This window comes from Falco cherrug, chromosome 6 (genome assembly GCF_023634085.1).
Source record: "Falco cherrug isolate bFalChe1 chromosome 6, bFalChe1.pri, whole genome shotgun sequence".
Taxonomy (NCBI): Eukaryota; Metazoa; Chordata; class Aves; order Falconiformes; family Falconidae; genus Falco; species Falco cherrug.
Window position 1 is genome coordinate 7292312 of NC_073702.1, and position 18657 is coordinate 7310968.

The 18657-nt window shown below is 39.6% G+C and overlaps 1 protein-coding gene across 1 annotated transcript in view; it reads left to right on the forward strand.

Annotated features, from left to right (window-relative positions):
* Positions 1–18657, forward strand: part of ME1 (malic enzyme 1) — a 185174-nt gene that overhangs the window by 139928 nt on the left and 26589 nt on the right. Inside the window, exons 7-9 of the mRNA XM_055714270.1 lie at positions 4921–5030; positions 14730–14827; positions 16573–16686. Of these exons, the coding sequence (XP_055570245.1) occupies positions 4921–5030; positions 14730–14827; positions 16573–16686 (322 nt within the window). The remainder of the gene's footprint in view (positions 1–4920; positions 5031–14729; positions 14828–16572; positions 16687–18657) is intronic.

Here is an 18657-nt window from a genome sequence, read left to right on the forward strand (position 1 = left end):
TATTTATAAATGGGGAAAACTAAGCTAAGACTGTCACACAATATATGTTGTAATTTGGGAGGAGATTGGAACCAGTGTTTTCTGGCAGCCACATATTATTCATTGGGATGGTTCTTTTTAATCCATTATCCAATGTTTGCCTCCCATACTTGGTGACAAGTCTGATGTTGCATATTTGCCACCACTCTTGTCCGTATTTTCTGTCCATAACATAAAAAGGAGACATGGCTTTGAACTTCTGTCCGGTTGGATCCTGATTCAGACTGCTTGTATGACTCAGAGCAGGAGACTAAGGTCCAAGTACACAAAAAGATGTGGGTGACAAAACAGGATTTATGGGGAGGAACAGTGACCTGGATTATCACTTTCTAGGGATGATTTATATATGTTTAATAAGCAACCACAGTGACAGATCCCCAACAGGCAGAAGAGAGGAATTTACAGCTACAAAACACTTGCCTGCAAGGATCCGGCAGTCCTAGCCAGGCTACTCAAGCCAAGCTATTGCTATCAGAAAAGTGTTTTCCAGAAAGAGAAAATAGTTAAGAATTCACTAGGGCATTTGTTATGGTTGTGCACTGAAGATGAATGTCTCCCTGATTTTCATTCATTTTCATATTTTTGGTAGTCTAGGATTATCCCCATCGTTTCCTCGAGTGTTCTGGTTAAGACAGTTGGTCCCCACTGAACAGGTTCTCTCTTACGTTTCTTTGTACCAGCTTTCAATATGAACATGCCTGTTAGTTGTTTCTCCATTTCCCCAGTTATCCCCTATGCATCCCTCAGTCAAGAGCAGTGATAGCTGGAGCAATGTTGTCTCTGTTTAGAGTAAGTGATAAGATGTGATGTGTTGTATGTGACCATATTTGTAAGCATTGTAACTGCGTGCAAGGTCTGCTTGCTCCTGACTCTTTTGTTGGTGACATGTTCAAATTAAAAGGATTTTAAATTACATTTTCAATGTGTATGCTTTAACATTTCAAATAGGAAGGTGAAATTCTCCTAGAGGTATGTGATGATCGAGTCTAATTACTTAGGTAAGCAGCATACAGGGTAACGCCCTTATTTCACACTATTACGATATGTAGCGCGCTGCTTTTGAAATACAGAGGAACATCTCTTACAGTGTTTCCTATCATGACAGTTCCTTGTAACTTTGCCTCCTAATCTTGTCCTACCTGGAGCTGCTGGCACTCAGCTGCAGGCCTTTTCCTTTTAACGTGCCCCCTCTAACAGTCAACCACCACAACTATTTCATGGTATTTTTACATCTGATGATTTTGTTTGTAGCAAACCTCAGTTACTTGCTTCTGGATGTGCCTGATTAGTCATTGTGTCATCTGAGGAAGCTTAGTGAAGTCAATCTGTATAAGGTATTGATGGTGGATGATAAGATTGTAACATTGTAGGATAGGTGTATGCTTTCTTTTGTTTTTCCATAATGTTTGAAAGGTAATATGAATAAAGCAGTGTAGCAGCCCACAGCTGCTGGAATCAGAGTTGTTTGGATGGCACAACATGGTTTGGTGACTGCTGATGGAAAAGCAGTAAGGTGCTTGGTCCCCTTCTCACCTGGAAGTCCTTTGTCTGCAATACCCACCTATGAAGAGGTGCAGTTCCAAACCAAACATTTCTGAGAGTAGGGTATGAGCTACAAACGGAGAGGACGTGCTCTGCTTTTAAGAGGGTTGATTCAAACCGTTTTCCTGTGTAGTGGAGAAACCACAACCTAAGACCATCCCATCAGAGCGCAGCAGGGGTGGAAGGTTACTGTGGAGTGATGCAGGGAGGAAAGTGGAACTGGGTTGTTGGCTGTGAACCTCATTTTAGGTTTTGGCTCAACTTCATGCTGTAAGTGATTGTCATAATAAGATGTGGAAGTCATAGAAGGACTGATGGCTGTTTTGGTGTGGTCACTGCTTCCAGAACTGTGTGGCACCTTCATAGCCAATTCATTATTGCAAGGGGATTTTCTGGAATGCCAGAGATTAACTATTTTGTATTGCTTCATCTGTTAGTGGGTTTGGGAATGGGAATACCCCAAGCAGAGAAACACTGTCGTTTTCTTGTCTGTCATGGGTACCCAGTGACTGGACTTCATTAGATTTCTTTTGAGGTCATAGGCCTCAAACTTCACAAATCTTATGAGGTTCGACTGGTCACGGCCAGCACTGAAGTCTCAGGTTTCTACCTGGGTGTCATGTGTAACACTTGCAATGAATAAGGCTGCTGCTTAGAAATTTTCCTGCTATGATCCCAAAATCACGAAGGCCCAGAATTATATTGCCTGCATTTTTTCCATTTTCATTAAACAGCCATGGTATCTTGCTCAGAGTACTAGTATGGATAGTGAGCCCAGTATAGGATGAGTGTTTTCTACAGGGACACTGATTTAATATACTTCACAGGGAGTTTTGATCCATGCCTACAAAGGTAATGGTAAGTAAATGGAGAAAAATCAAATACAGATGAGAAAATGGAATGTTATATATGGTAAAATAAAGAGACAGACATTGGGTTAATTACATCCAAGAAACATTTCTAACCAAGCTCCAGGATTCCAGAGTGTTAATCTCATCAGTCTGATATTATTATCCAGCTGCCAGCTCCTGGACCCTTACGGAATCACAGAAATTCATGTCAGATACTGAATCAGGTTAGAAATTTAAATTAATTATTGAAATGTAGCTCCACTTTCTTGTTTGAACTTCATTGTAATTTTCTGTACTGAATTACTGACCCACCAAATTCTCTTATAAACAGTTGCCTGTCATTATGCTGCTGAAGTAGTCCAGGTTTTTCCATAAAACCTGAAGATGTATTTATTTTCAGCAGGGATTACCATTCCTGCCAGTGGAATCCCAGTAGTTTTGGTTAATTGTAATATGGCTGTAAGTATGTGATTTCCATGGAAACTAATTTAGTTAAAGGAATTTTTGTCCTTTTCCTTATATTGATGGCTTTGCTTAATGTGGTTGCCAAACACATGTATGGTTTAGAGTAAAACTCGATTAAAATTGGAGTAGATTATTTATACTGAACTGCTCGGTAGGTGTATGTGTGGGTTTTCTGGATGAAGCAGGAACTGCTTGATTGTCTCTCTTGGATTTGTGCTGTTAGCAGATAAGGAAAAACCTCCTCAAACAGGACATGTGCTGTTGACATCTTGCCTTGTTAGACCCTAGCGTTAATAATTTCATAGCAACATCTTAATGCAATACTAATTTAAATTCTTAATCAAATGGTTCCTTAGTCTGTGCAAAATGTCGTTAGGTTTATTTCAGTTTAAGATACTGGGGTTTTAAAGAACTTTTCTTGGAATATTATTCCAGGGTGGGATAATGTTTGTGTGGTATTTCCAGTTCCAAACTTGTAGAGACGGTTTTAGAACTAACCTTATATTTTAAACTTTTCCTGCTTTACTTCCACCCACCCCACCCCCCTTATGAGACTGACAGTTATCAAGCTATGGGTTGGGTTTTTTAAAGTTGCCAGTGTGCCGTGAGCTTGAATTCAGTCTTTACAGAGTTTTTGTCTAAAAATGTCTTCAATGTTTTTTAGGATTTTTGTGGGGGTTTTTGTTGTTGTTGTTTTAAGAAACTATTTGAAAATGCCATATGGGAATGTTAAGCAAGGAATCCAGAGGCAGTACTGTTGGAATACATCTAAGGACTGGAGGATGCATAGTAGTAATATTAAATTAATTTAGCTTATTATTAACTTTCGTTTTAGGAGTTACCTTATTGGCACACCAGAGCAGTTCTTTACTTGTTAGGTACTGGCATATGAGTCTAGTGCCAGGAGTCTGGAGTTTCCTTATTTTTTTAAAAAATACTCTTGTTCCCCTCTCTGATAATTTTTAGATATTATTGAGATCCCTTATGCCTATTGAAGTCAACATAGGCACCTACCTATGCTAGAAAAATGCTGGGTTTGGCTCGGTGTTGGTAGTGCAGCCTTGGTGCACAGTGGGCCCAAGGCAGCAAGGTAACACAGTAAATTGTGTCCAGAAAATGTAGCAATTGGCATTAACTTTAAGACTGTTACCACAAGGTTCATCAGAAGTTACTTTCCCGTGCTGTTGAGCTGGCCTCTATCTAAATAGTCATATCAGCTAAATGATAGAAATTGCTCATCTGATGCAACTGTGTACTATATTTTCAAAAGACAGTGTATAGAGATTTCAAAGTACTACAGGAAATGTCAGTTTGAATTGCTTCACGAGCTACAAGGATGAGAAAACAGCAGAATGGATGGTAACATTGATTTGTAGAGTGCTGTTTAAGAAATATCCAGTATTAATATCAAAAAATCAGTTTTGACAATCCATTTAAACAGTAGGTGTATGTGTTTCTGCGTATACCCCAGGTTTCACTGTATGTTAGCCAAGCGTAACGTGTTTCACGTTTGCAGCTATCACTTCCCTTCCTTAAAGTGCTCTCACATGTTTAACATTTGTCTAGATTAACCCTGTTTCTGATCAAAACCTCTTTTATAATAAGAATGGTCGAGCATAGTGTTGGGAGTGATAGCATGCTGCTGACCTGCATAATGACAATAAAATAAAATCCGTGTTCTGAGCGTGTTACCTTTTCACTACCTTCCTTGTGGGGCCCATTTTTTTGCTCACTAGCTGATTGCTCAGTGAAGACTTCTGCTGAGATGTCTGCAGAGAGATGAAAGCCTTTTTCCCTGATCTTTTATTCTTAACTTAGAACTGAGTAAAGTGTATTAGTAGTCTAATTATGCCTTCCAGACAATTTATATGAATGTAAAGATACAGAATATGACAGAAACATATTAGTAGATGTATAAATCATATTATACTTGTATTCAGAATCTGACTGCAAACGTGAATAGCTTTTGAACATACAATTATTTATTATTTATAATGTGATGCACAATTTTTTGTCTTTCCAGGTATGGCATGAACTGCCTCATTCAGTTTGAGGATTTTGCTAATGCTAATGCATTCCGCCTCCTGCACAAGTACCGTAACAAGTATTGCACTTTCAATGACGACATTCAAGGTAACAGACTCTTTCTCTTCTCTTCTCTTCATTTTTGTGATGCTTACAAGCCAGAAAAATTAGGCTGAATTCATGTACCAGAGGGAGAAAAATGTATCAGCTTTCCTGTGATGCTTGGAGGTGTTCAGTACTGGTCACATTTTGCTTTGGGTTTCCTCAGCTTGGGTTTCTGGTGAGCTGTGTTTGCTCCTGGTGTCTCCCCTCTCATTATGCTTCATGCTTTGTTTAGATGTTCACTCTTCAGGGGTTTTTTAATAGTTTAGTGTGTGAATGGCTTTCTCATATAAATTATTAACTTCAGATTGTTGGGCAAATGTCAAAGCTCAAGCCTGGACTGTACTTCCCTCAGTTTTTATGTCACTTCAGTGACAACTGCTTCACTGTTCCTCCATGCAGCAGAGCTTGCTTGATAAATGTCAGTCTGTATTTCAGTTCTTAAACTGACAACTCGGTTAAATATCCTTCTAATTTTCCTTGCAGTCTCAGGGCTGCTTTCAATTTTAGAGGGAAATTACCCCCCTGACTCTACTTTCCCATCGGAATAATTTGTAGCAGCTGGCAAAAGGAAAAGATCTAGGATGGGAAACGTCAGCAAGGGGGATTCCCCCAGTGATCAGTCTAGATGGGCATCGTGTCCCTTCCCTCCTGAAAGTAAAGACAGGCAAGGCTGAAGTGGCAGATGCTGCTGCTTGGGTTGCCTTATTTCATGTCAGGAAAACAGCACTGGAAAATAACTTTCTCTAGGGCAGTAGGCTCCCATCCGTGAGAGGAGACTGAAGTCAGACAACCTGCTGGAGAGAGGTACTCAAGGAGGGCCCTGGGCACCCATCTGCCTCTTACCGCCTCATGTGTCCTTGGGTAGATGGAGGTCCTCAGCAGTGACAGGATCAAAAATGGGAGTTTGCCGTGACACTTTAAGCCAAGTGTTAGGAGCTTGAGTTTTCCAGAAAGTCATTCTTGAGTCATTCTTGGAACCTAGGTCTTATTTCAGGGACTCAGCACATAGTGGTGGATTCAAATAGCCCTCATCTTTCTGCTGTTTAGGGATTTGGCTAGCCATATGAAATTGAAAGAAATGTTTAATAAGTTTCATGGAAGGGTTTGTGTCTTTTTTCACTGCCTTCAGTTATTCAGAAAAAGGCTTCCTATATATCTTAGTGATGCAATGAGGAGGACCTTTAAGTACCTCAGATCTAAAAAACCTGTAATGTATAATCCTGACTCCTGCCAGACACTATAAAAGATAAAGAAAATATGGCAAGCTGAATACCCGTTTGCAGGTAGTAACTTGGAAAATGCAGTTGCCTTCTGTTAGCTCGCACCTATTTGCAGGGCGTCGGCACGTCCCTAACACCATTGCAGAACATTTGGAAAAAAGTGTCTGCCAAAACACTGATCTTATAAAACCACTAAAGGTTGGCCGTTAAGGGTCACCTATAGATGTATTTAAGAATTTCTGGAAACAGTTTTGTCTCCATCCCTGCTACAGCATGGTCACATCCTTTACTTTGTAACGTTTTCTATGTCCCCGCTCTGTACTCAAGGAATTAGGAACAAGGGCAAACAGGGTTATTACCAACTGCTATAAATCTGTATTGGAATAATAAAATTGCTCTTATTTTATCATTCTAGAAAGTGTCTTGGGTTTTGGATGGGTGGTGAATTTTTTCTCTCTGCAATTATGAGAATTTCTTCATATTTATATTTTCAAATATGTTTTTACAAACACAATAACAATAGTGTCACTTTAGGGAAAAATTATTCACTTCTTTCCTTGGATTCTTCTTTAGTTTTATTCTGATGACAAATCACCTTGCTGCTTTGTTGTTTTTTTTTTTCCCCTCTGTGAAACATATAGAATGTGATTCTTGGAAATAAATATCAGTGAAAGCCTTGGGTTCAAAACAAATGCTTTTGTCTGGTTCTCCCTAATTATTAAGGAGCATTTTCCAAAATTGGGTTTTTTTAATCATAATTTCCTCTATGGGAGAAATATTAATTAATATCATAATGTCAAGCTTCACAACATTTAGAAATACCTGAATTAGATCAGGTTGATAGCTTTGCTCATCTCCAATATATTTAGGAAGAAGGAGTCCTAAGAACAGGGTGGAATTTTCTTCGAGATATGAGATGTGGGTGTTTTTTTCTCTCCAACCTCTGCCTGGGAATGGACCAATGCCAGAAGAAGAACAGGGGCTTGTGTTGCCAAAGCAAGCTGTTTATCAGGGTGGAAGATGTTTTCTTCTTGATGACCCCTGGAAGGAGGCAGGGTTGCAATTCACAGTTTGAGAGGCTGCAAATTCCCTTGGAAAAACTATCCTGTTCCCTTCCCTGCTGCGGGGATATTGAACAAATCTCTTATGATCGGTTAAAGAAGTCCTAGGTACAAGTCCAGGATTGTAGTGTCCGAAATTCTGTCCTCTGGTGGAGTCAGCTCTGGTGGTACCTGCCTGCCCCTCATCAGAGCCAGCTGGGGCAGAGCAGGGTGCTGTACCGCTCCCTTTCCACCCCACCTTGGTTTTGGTGTGCCTGCTGAAAATGTTTTCACTGCTTGAGTACAGTCAGGGGCTTAAGGCATGCTTGCGCATCTTGGGAGCCGTGCATTTGTTTTATGTGGGTCTCTCAGTGCTTATCATGTGGTAGCTGGTTGTAGTCATTGCTGACGTGGATAAATCTGAAATAGCGGCATAGATTTCTCTAGCCTTGCTGCCTCTATGCAGGTCAATTATTTCAATTTTTGATTTTTGCCTTTTGATTTTTTTCCCCACACCTGTACTTCAAAATTGTCTCAACTGACAATGACAAACTTCTGCAGCATAAGCCAATCTACACAAAATAAGTGTTTCTCTATGCAGTATAATACTGTTTTTATTCTGGTGCAGGGGTCCTCGAACTTTTTAACCAGGGGGCCGGCGCGGATGAAGTGGCAGCAGGCCATCTGCGGCTGCTTGGTTCCCCCCCCAACCCCCGGCGGGGGGGTCTGTAAATACCGGGGGCCGGATTGAGGACCCTGGGGGGCCGTACCCGGCCCGCGAGCCGTAGTTTGAGGACCCCTGTTCTAGTGTAATAGTTCTTATTTCACTGTGCCCGCAGTTGCAATGCTTTCACCCATTATGGAGACAAAGCCTGTATTTTATGCCAACAAAAATATTTACATGGAGAGATTGCATTGGATTGGAATTAACCTTGGTATCCATCATGACCTTAGATGTCATTAGATTTTAACAGCTGTACTGTTTAATTGCATCAAAATTTTATCAAAAGAAACAGACCTAAAATAAAAATATAGAGCACACATAATTTAAGATGATTATTATTCCATCTTACTTGCGTGGTTTGATTTAAAATATATGCTAAATGTTCAGCAGGCTGCCATTTGAATAATTAGGAAAATTATACCTGGAAGTTATGTTATAACCAATTTAACGTTAAGTCAGCACAGTTCCCAGAAATCAGAATTTCTCTGTCAAAAGCATTCTCCTTTTCAAGATTTAATTATTTTTAACATTGACATTGGAAATGATACATTTGGTACCTGGAAATTCCAGTTCTTGAAAGTCAAGTTGTAAAGAAGGTTTGCGGTTTGTTGTTGTGGTTGTGATGGGCACGGGGCTTCCAGTTCTTTCTCTGGCCAAGAATTTGGAAAATGCAAAGTTGAATGACATGTAATGGCTCATATGTTGATATCATATATCTCAAATTCTGATACTATGTGCAAACTGTAGAAAACTTCTTTCATAATACGGAGTGACATTTGCTTCCAGGTGAACAGACACTGGGATTTTAAAAATAAAGTAATAAGAAAAATTCTATTGTGACATATACTGTAGGGTTATGTGAAGTACATGTTTTTTGCAGTACATTGAGGATATCACCTCTCTTACTCAGGGGTAAATTTACATTGAAGTCAGTATGCTTTCAAGTAAATTCCCCCCTGGAGCTTTTGCATATTTTCCGGGTATCTATACAAGTATGTGTATTTATGGGTTAAAAAAAGAAATCCATTCTCTCCACGTTCCTGGGCAACCAGCTCCAGGTGGCCCAGCTTGAGCAGGGGGGTTGGTTGCATCAGATGACCTCTGAGCCTCAGCCACCTTGCGCTTCAGGGGCTCCGTATCCCTTTCCAAATACACCGAAGGGTTGCTCTTTTAGCAGGGCTCCAGTTCTCCTTCACCGGAGCCTTTCCCCCTCTGCGCTGCCTGCCTGCTGCAGCTGCAGAGCAGGGCAGTGCACGTGCAGAGCTTTGAAAAGCCAGTTCACGGCCAGGAGAAAAAAAGCCAGTGCTATTGAACTGCCCACAGCCACAGCACTGGCCTCACTGGCAACCAGGATTACACCTTTTAGATATGATCTTTACGCTCACCTTCTATCGCCACTAAGTATAGGAGAGGGGAATGGATTTATGTTTATCCTGGCACTCTATGCGGTGTTATTTGGCAGGCTGGCTGTGTCAACATGTGATTTCTATTATGCTGTGTATTGAGAAATATGGATTTTATTTTTAACACTTCCTAAACTTTTAGTCCAGAATGAATACTTCAGACTTTAGGATGTGCTGCAGAAATTCCTCTCCCTTTCTTGTTTTCTAGCATGTTAAGATGAGGTAGGGAAAATGACATAAAGGAACTATTCATACTTGATTACAAATTTTTAGTTTTTAAAACTTTAAATAATGGACAAATGCTTCGGTGCCCTAAGCCATTTCTTGCTAATTTAAATTAAGCTACATCCAATAAAAATGAAGTTCTTATTCCTCGTGTTTTGAGGCTTTTTTCTCCCTTTTTTCATTAATTGTGGCATCTGCTGAAAGAAGACTCTGTGCTCCAAAGCATTTATAATGTGCCAACCCCAAAAGGCCGTGTTCTCTAGGATTTCCTTTGACATATTCATGCTCACTTGTGCAGTTTACAGTAACAAGTAAGGCTAAAGAATCTTGGACAGAAAGCAAAGACTTGATAAAGAATAGTGTCCTTTGAAATTTTACATCTACCATATTTTTACAAGATATGACTCACCTTCCTGGAAAACTATAACGAAGTGTTTGCTGCCATAGCAGTTGACACCACTTTAGAAAATATCCTTTGTTAAACTTGCCATGGTTATTCTTGTAGAAATTTGGGGGAAATGGAATCGGTTTTCAAAATCGTATCTGCGAACAATGTCTTATCTTATTCTGCACACAAGGGATTTAACCTGTGCTCTGTGGGAGAGGGAAGCGAAGCCATTTCTCTCCTTCCTATAGTGATGACAGTCGGAAAAGCAGCGAACTTCTGTTTCTGCTTCGTAATGACCGTAAGAAGTGGTTAGGCTTTGGCAGACGGATGTGAATTGCATTTTGATTCTTTTCAAAAACGCAAGTCAGTATTCAGGGTGAAATTTAAGGTCATGCTGTTAGTCAGAGCAGTTCCGGTTAAACAGATCTGCTATTCACACTGCCGGTGCCCCCCTTTCAATAGGAAGGAATAAGGGAAGCTGCTGACGAGGAGTGATGACAGCCACTGCCAGCAGCAGTGATAGTGGGTTCAGTAATCTAATAAACTGAGTTATTATGCTTTTTAGAGTCAAATGGCTGAATAAAACTGATGTGGAGGTTTTTTAAAATACCATTTTTAGAGCAGTTCTTCTGTGCAAATCGTGATTCGTGAGGAATGTGTTATTTAAGCCTTTATATATTGCTATTATAACCTTTGTTATGAATTACCCTTATAATGAGCATACAGGTAGTGATAACTCACACCCTGTGTAAATAATCAATGCAAAATGTTACTGACATTCAATGTATCTCTTTTCTTTTTCCTTAAAACAGAAGACAGTATTGTAATAGAATTAGTAAAGATATCCCAACTGGTAATACTTAATTGTAGTCCATTTTTCTGGCTAACAAGCTTAGCAACAGTACATCAGCCACGAAGATAAGCAGGATCCCACCGTTCCCACCCGTTATAAGTTTACGGTGTTTCATTTTATCTCTCTTGCCAGAAAGCAGCTTGAAGAGCAGCTTTCCTGGCTCTTTGAGAAGTCCTTTGATGAGGACAGGGTGCTGCGGTGGCCACAACTTCTGTCTTCAACGACTAGAAGCAGGACCTTACAGTGCTCCAGCTCAGCTTTCTTTTTCAGACCAGCTGGATGGTCTTAGGAATGAGCCATGTAGGCTTCCTCCTCCCCTGCAAGCACAGCTGCGTAATATAAAATAGAAGAAAGAATTTGGCATCCAACGAGAGGATGGGATTTTTTTTATTGCTGGTTATGAGGAGCGTTTGGTAGAGTACCAAGGGAAACTGAGAGCGCAGTCTGACTTCTCTCTTTTGCCATTTTTGGCCTTTGCCAGTTTGGCACTTGCCAGAGGAAGACTTAATTGCATCTGGGAAAGAAACAAGCTAGCTCTTGGATACTGTGGGGTGGAAGTGTCTCAGCCCAGCAGTTGTTGTTCCCAAAGCTGTGTTGGAGAGGAACCATTTTTTAGATTTTTTTTATTTAGTAATGAGGGAGAAGAGAGCAGATGATCTCACCTCTCAGAACAAGTCATAAAAATGACTAAATAACTAAAAATGACAAATTTGTATGGTCCCAACATTAAGTGAGCTGAGAACAAGGTGGCCTGTATTTCTGGTGATTGAAAGGAAAAGTCATAATCAAAAGCACGTAACAAACTTTTTACTTCTAAAGACATGTGTTTGAACTGTTTGGGTAGACTTACCTCAAAAAGTTACTTTCTAAGGGGCCTTCTAACTCTAATATGTGTTTTTAAATTTTACTAAGGTTTACTATTTATTTTTTTAAAAGTGACTATTCATGAAATTCAGATGATCCTACCTATAAACCACAGTTTCAAGCCCAGCCTTCAAGACCGAAATGATGTCTTTTAAGGAGAGGTTTACCCAGTACCAGGCTGCTTACTATTTCCATTCTTTTAGTTCCTTAGCTACATGTGTGTGAAACTTAATGGTCTGTGTACCTGCAATCTAAATACCTATTTTGAGCATGTCCTTGAGGTTAATGTAATGATTACTGTTACCTCAGCTTTAAACTTTGCCTGGCTTATGAAAGTAGACTTTGTGAATAGCGAAAGTACATCCTTCAGGGGAGCTGCATGTTGAGGGCAAATGTCCGATGTGCATAGTCTGGGTCAAGTCTTCTGGGGGGCCGGCCGTACCTATTTCACACTTTTTCTGAAGGAAAAATTCGTAGCAATGTGGAATCTCCTCTCAAGAGCCACTGGGTGGCTTGTAGACAGTTGCAGTTAGGGCTGCGGTGATCAGGAACGGGAGCAGCAGATGTCCTTCCTGCAAGTTCTTGTGGGTTTCTCAAAATCATTTATGGCTTCATCTTTGGTTTCCTTGGGTTAGTCAATGGCAGCTGCTGCCTGGAGAAGGAAGAATTTGGTTCTTACTTCCAGAACTGAACAAGGGGGACATCTTAGGGCCTGTGTTTTTCTCCCTGTTGTTCAACTCTCTCCAAATCAAATAGTCATCATTAATCTTCAGAGACTGTCGAAACCCATTTTTCCACTTTCAGTACCTAGTTGTTAGTGGCTGAAACATTTTTTTCAGTCCTGATGAAACCAGTGCTGCCTGCTATTGGTTCTTGGGAATCTCCTCTAGTAAGACACATGGAGCACAAATTTTCTGCTGGCATGATCTGCCACACTGCCATATTCCCCATCCACAGGATGTCTTTATGGGTTCTGTGAACTTGTTGAAAACTGATGCACTTTCTTAGGTTTTTTTCCCCTGGTATTTAGTGGATCCAAGTTCCTTGCAGGAATAAGGACTCTTGACTGTCTTTTTTCAGTCCACCTTGTGCCTGGGCTTTAGTGACAATGATCATTCGTGAAAAATACAAGCTTGTTACCTGAAGTCAGTAATCCATGGAGGAAGGCCTTCCCCCCTCCAGTAGGCTTTTCTGGGGAGGAGTTAACTGGTCTTTGGATCAGAAGAGCCAGATATCAGGTCCTGGTTGCTAAATACTTCAGCCTGACAGAAGCTGACAGCTAGACTCAGCAGTGCTAATGATTAAGCTGCAGTGTTGTGTATAGATTTGGGTGCTGCAATTCAAGAAAGTTAAGAAACAAATGGATAAAGTCCAGAAGAGAGAAATAAGTGCTAAGTGTTTTAGAAAACATGACTTTCTGAAAAAAAGTGGAAGATATGGGATTGTTTCACATAAGGAAAGCAGGTTGGACATCATTAGCCACCATTAACTCTCTGAAGTGCCTTCCCCTGGTTTTGCTCCATGTTCAACAGGCAGATGAATCCACAGTCTAACATGTTTTTTTTTTTTCATTAGTATTGTCAGTGTGCCTGTTGCTGCAAAGGCGTGTAATGGTAGATATCATCCCTGCCATGGGAACTCATTCGTAATAAAACTTTATTTGCTAACTAAAGAAGTGGAATCTCATTTGATTCTCGTTGAAACTGAAAAAGAACATGAAACAGAATCAACCCCATAAATATGCATGAGTTGGTACTCAGAAATACTGAGTGGTCTGTTGGCTCATTTTGTTGCTTGTTTTTTAATCTGTATCGGTATGACATTATAACAAGATGTAGATAATATACATCTTGTTGCAAAGGGAAAAGAACGGGTTTTCCAGTGGTAGGAAACAGGAGGCCAAAACAGAAGAGGGAAAACACCCAAAAAACATTTAGATTTGAAGTTTTGTACAAAAAATATATTGAAGTGCTGGAATAGCTTGCTGAGGAGATCATAGGAGTGTTCAAAAGAAGATGGTAGGAACAAGTTAGGCAAAGGTCTGCCAGAAATCACAGATGTATGGTTGATCCTGCCATTGGGAACAGGTTTGAGTTAGACGCCTGCTTGAGATCCCTCTTTTGCTCTACTTTTTTGCCCTACTTTTTATTAATAGGTGTTTCTCCTGATGAGGACCAAAATCTTTCCATTCAAAGGCAGACAAGTATCTTAACCTTTGTGGTTCTGATTTGGAGAAGAAAGGCCTCCACAGGCTAAATCATAAAACTAAATCATAGGACCATAGAGTGGTTTGGGTTGCAAAGGACCTTAAAGATCATCTGGTTCCACCCCCCCTGCCTTTTCCCCCACTGTGGCATAACTGAAAGACAGAGTTAAAAGGTACTTCCAGTGTTTTAGGTGCTAGTATGCTGGAACCCATTTCACAGTGAACTTGAGTCCTGAGGGCTTTCAGAGGCAGTAGGGTAGTTGGTGTCTTAAATAAGCTGGACTTACTCTTTCAGCTAGCTTAGCCTCTCTGTAAATGTTCACAGTTTGCTCTTCTACTCTGACAACATCCCCATGAGAAATAAAGTTTTATTTTACTCTTGTATTTTAATGTATTTGAAGTATATCTATTCAAGAAATTAGACCAGGATTTTAATTTTCAGTATCTGGAGTCCTTCAAAATACTTCTGTCTGGGCTCTCACACCTTTTCCTTCTGAAAAGGGTCATAACCAAAATTTTTTTTAATAGTTCAAATGTCCCACCCATTATGGCCATCCAGTAGAATCGATCAATCATATTTTACTTAATGTTACTCTGAAGATATCCCCAGTTGCATTTAACTTACATAAGAATAAAATAGAACAACTGCACTGAACTTTTTGTTACTGCCATAAATACTTGTATCTTTTAGGTGAAAGATGCTGTGGAATTATTTAAAATACAATGTTTTGTAATTATTTCCAGAATAACCAAATATATTCGTGTTTTTTTTATTTCAGGAACTGCATCTGTGGCTGTCGCAGGTCTTCTTGCAGCTCTGCGTATCACCAAGAACAGGTTATCAGATCACACAGTGTTGTTCCAGGGAGCTGGAGAGGTATGTGTTCTTATACATCAGGAAAAACTGTACTATGAAGATTTTTCTTAATATTTAATCAAGTTACATATACCCAGTTAACAAGAAGATTAAATAAGTAGAATGATCACTAACACCTGCTGAAAGTTGGTTCTTAATTTAAATGTAAACTTACAAAAAAACCTCTGATCATCTGGTCAAGCCTTTTTCATAAGACATTTTGCGGAGCTCTGTTCTCTTATCAAAACTTCAGGTTTTAGCTCTTCAGCTATAAATTACTTAATTGCTGTCAATATAAACAAACCAAATTTTTTGGAAAGATGAGGAAACGTATCAAGCCACCAAAGAGAAATGAAATAAAATGTATTTACCAAGGTCAGTGTTATTTAGTAAGAAGTAGTGCTCCTTTCATTTTTCCTGTCATTAAATATAGTTTTTCAGTATTCTGCATGTTGAGATTATCAATTTCTGAAGATTTTTATGCACGTTATTTTTTTATACCAATTTTTCAGTGTAATTTTCTAAGCCACTGACACACAAGTGAAGGTTGTAATTACCTACAGTGTGGCTAGCTGTCATCTCTTTTATGAAGTCTACAGCCCCATGCGGGCTTCTGAAAAATATTCATGTTCACCAAACACCCCAGTAGGCGCAAAATACTAATCCAGCTTTGTCCAAATATCTTTAATTTGATTCAGTATTTGGTACTGAGATCAGGTCTGTAGTTTTCAGAACAACTTGCATCCGTGTCTGGCACGTCAATGGCTTTGTACATAAAGACTGTCTGTCTCTCTGAAGTTCCTTCCCCTGGTTTTGCTCCATGTTCAACAGGCAGATGAATCCACGGAGTCCAACGTTTGTTTTTTTTCATTAGTATTGTCAGTGTGCCTGTTGCTGCAAAGGCGTGTAATGGTAGATATCATCCCTGCCATGGGAACTCATTCGTAATAAAACTTTATTTGTTAACTAAAGTGGAATCTCATTTGATTCTTGTTGAAACTGAAAAAGAACATGAAACAGAATCAACCCCATAAATATGCATGTGAGTTGGTACTCAGAAATACTGAGTGGTCTGTTGGCTCATTTTGTTGCCTGTTTTTAAATCTGTATCTGTATGACATTTGATCTGTTGGATGAAATATTACAAAATCCAGTAAGAATGATACATGTTTCAGCAAAATATTGATAAGTGAATTTTTCTTGCCCCTGCTTTCACTGGGAGCACAGCCAAGTTTAGACTTACAAGACACATGAACAGTAGGTAAAAGGAGGCTTACCTTCTTGATGGACATTTTAGAAAAAGATAAGAGCAAGAAAACTTCTAGGATTGCATCTTGCTTTCTGGTATGCAGAGTGTGATTTCCTTTAGTTTAAATTACCAAAAAACCCTAATGAACAAAATATTTCACAGAAGAAAAAATGTTTAATATATTCTGAGATTATTACATGGAATAAATGTCAGTGTTAGCATTTTTCATTAGAGTTTAAACATTTATAATGCTCTCCACACTGTAAATGCTATCTTAAGTTTTATCTATACTATGACTTAATCTATATGATTTAAGATTTGTCTATATTATTTAGCTACATTATTGTTTCTAATTACCAAATGGTAGCAACAGTTCGTTAGAGTTTATGAAAAAAAAAAAATCCACTTTTAAATAAAATCAAGAAATTTTCCTAAAATAGTGGGTAAAGGAAAGAAATAAGCAGGGGTTTTCTTTCATTTTTGGTTTTATATGCTACTTTTCTTCTCTTTCCTTCAGGCTGCGCTGGGGATAGCAAACCTTATTGTTATGGCTATGGAAAAGGAAGGGATATCTAAAGATGCAGCTATCAAAAGGATATGGATGGTTGACTCCAAGGGATTAATAGTAAAGGTAATGCAATTTTCTCATTCTTTTAAATGTCATGATAGTTATTTGCAGTGTGTAGATAAAGGCAAGAAGGTATTTTCTGTGAAAGCAACTACAATTTATCTCTCCTGACATAGCAAGCTGTTTTTCTTTTCTAATGTGTATTAAATGAATGACAGACTCCCATGCTGCTGGGGGCGGGGGGCGCGTTATTACGCTTGGAGTTCCTTCTCTATTTCTGTTAGGGATGAAGACATAATGAAGGGTATCTTTCTGCAGTTCATGAAAAAACATGTAAGGAAATAAATGCTCAGCTTGTGGGTTTAGTATTTCCTGTGTTAACGTGACGATTATTTGTTAGTACAGTCTTGCACAAAGATGTATAGATACATTATTAGGATCGCAAGCATGTCATCCTTCTGCAAGCACTGAGATATGTGGCATGAAATATCTTCTATGCACAGTGATATAGCTCATGTTGCAGATGTTGTGGTCTGCAGTGCTATCGACACTGGTCAGAATTTGAATCTGCTGAGAGGCTTCAGCAGTCACCCTTACCTCATTCCTTCCATGTGCCAAAATAAAGAAACATATGATTTCTATGCGCCAGAATAAAGAAACTGGTATGTTTTAAAAGGTGGTTATGTATTTAATAGTTTGTGAGCTACTTTAAAGAAATGGTGGAGAGGACAGCTGGCCTTGCTTTTTCACTTTTCCTGTTGATTAGCGGTGTTTATGGTCTTTGTTGGTACTGCACTTATGCACAGTGTTCTTTAGCTATCTAATGTTTAAGTTCTTTTGTATTTCACACACATTTGCATCAGGAGCATGCATTCTGCAGTCAGAATCAGTGTTGGTTTATTGAACAGCACCACAACACCTTTCACTTGTACTGTTTAAAGGGAAAATGCTAAGATCATAGATATTGAAATGGGAGAGTATTACTGAGGTCATCTTGGACATCCCATGCCAGAAAGCACAAAAGTAGCCTGATCAGGTACAGAAGAATGCTGGTATTTGCTACTATAAAAGACACAGGGTTTTTTTTCTGATTTTTTTTTGTTGTTGTTTGTTTTAATTAGTGTTTTTAATCCTTTTGGGTTTCATCTAATTTAATGTGCTTTTGCATCCAAAGACACGTGACTGAAGGCCTCTGTATCTTCTGTGGGTGTTGAAACCTAGAGGTTGCCTAAGAAGAATGGTGTGTTGCAGTTTCCTCCACCATAGAGGTTGGGATTATCAAATAATACAATTGAACTAAAATCACCTCCTGATGGTGTTAAGGAAGCAAAGGGGCAGAAGCGCGGGAACTTCTCAGCCATGAAGCAGTAAAACAGGTCTCAGCTGCATGTCTGTCCAGCCAGAGTGGTTATCCAGCCTTGCTTCTCTTCTGCTCGTTTCTTCTTCCTGCTTCTTTTACACCTCTTACTGCTAATTTGCTAGTCAGCTGAGAAGCCGGGTTGTTGCTTTTGGTACGCAGCGAGTCGTTCCTTTCACAGTTTCTAAATTTTTAGTGACTTGGTGACTGTATACTTTCCTCACCACCTTCTAGCTGCAGCGCTCTCAAGCAGTGCCAAAACCAACCAGCGTCTCACGCAGCCTCTAAGTTCCTTTCCTCTGCTTATTCTTCTTGGTGGGGCTTTGATTTGGGTTTTGTCCAAAAAGTAGTTCACTGAATTTCATGTCCTACCTAGAGTATATTTGTGAACTGTTTGTGATAGCCAGACATAACAGCTGTCTGAGATAGACTAGGGCTGAATCTGCGGCCAAATGTTGACGCAAGCAATGGGAGCCAATAGTGCACATTTCACGCTGTTGCTGGTGTTCCTGGAAGAACTGGGAGCACCACTTTTCCCGTCCGGCTCTCCTGGGGGTCTTGAGAATGGGTGGGTGCTTACTGCTGTGCTGTGTTTGAGTAGAAAACCTGCAGGACCTAGAAGCTGGAGATACTTCAGTGCAAGGCCTGAGCTGGGCATAAGGAAACCCGTCCTTGGT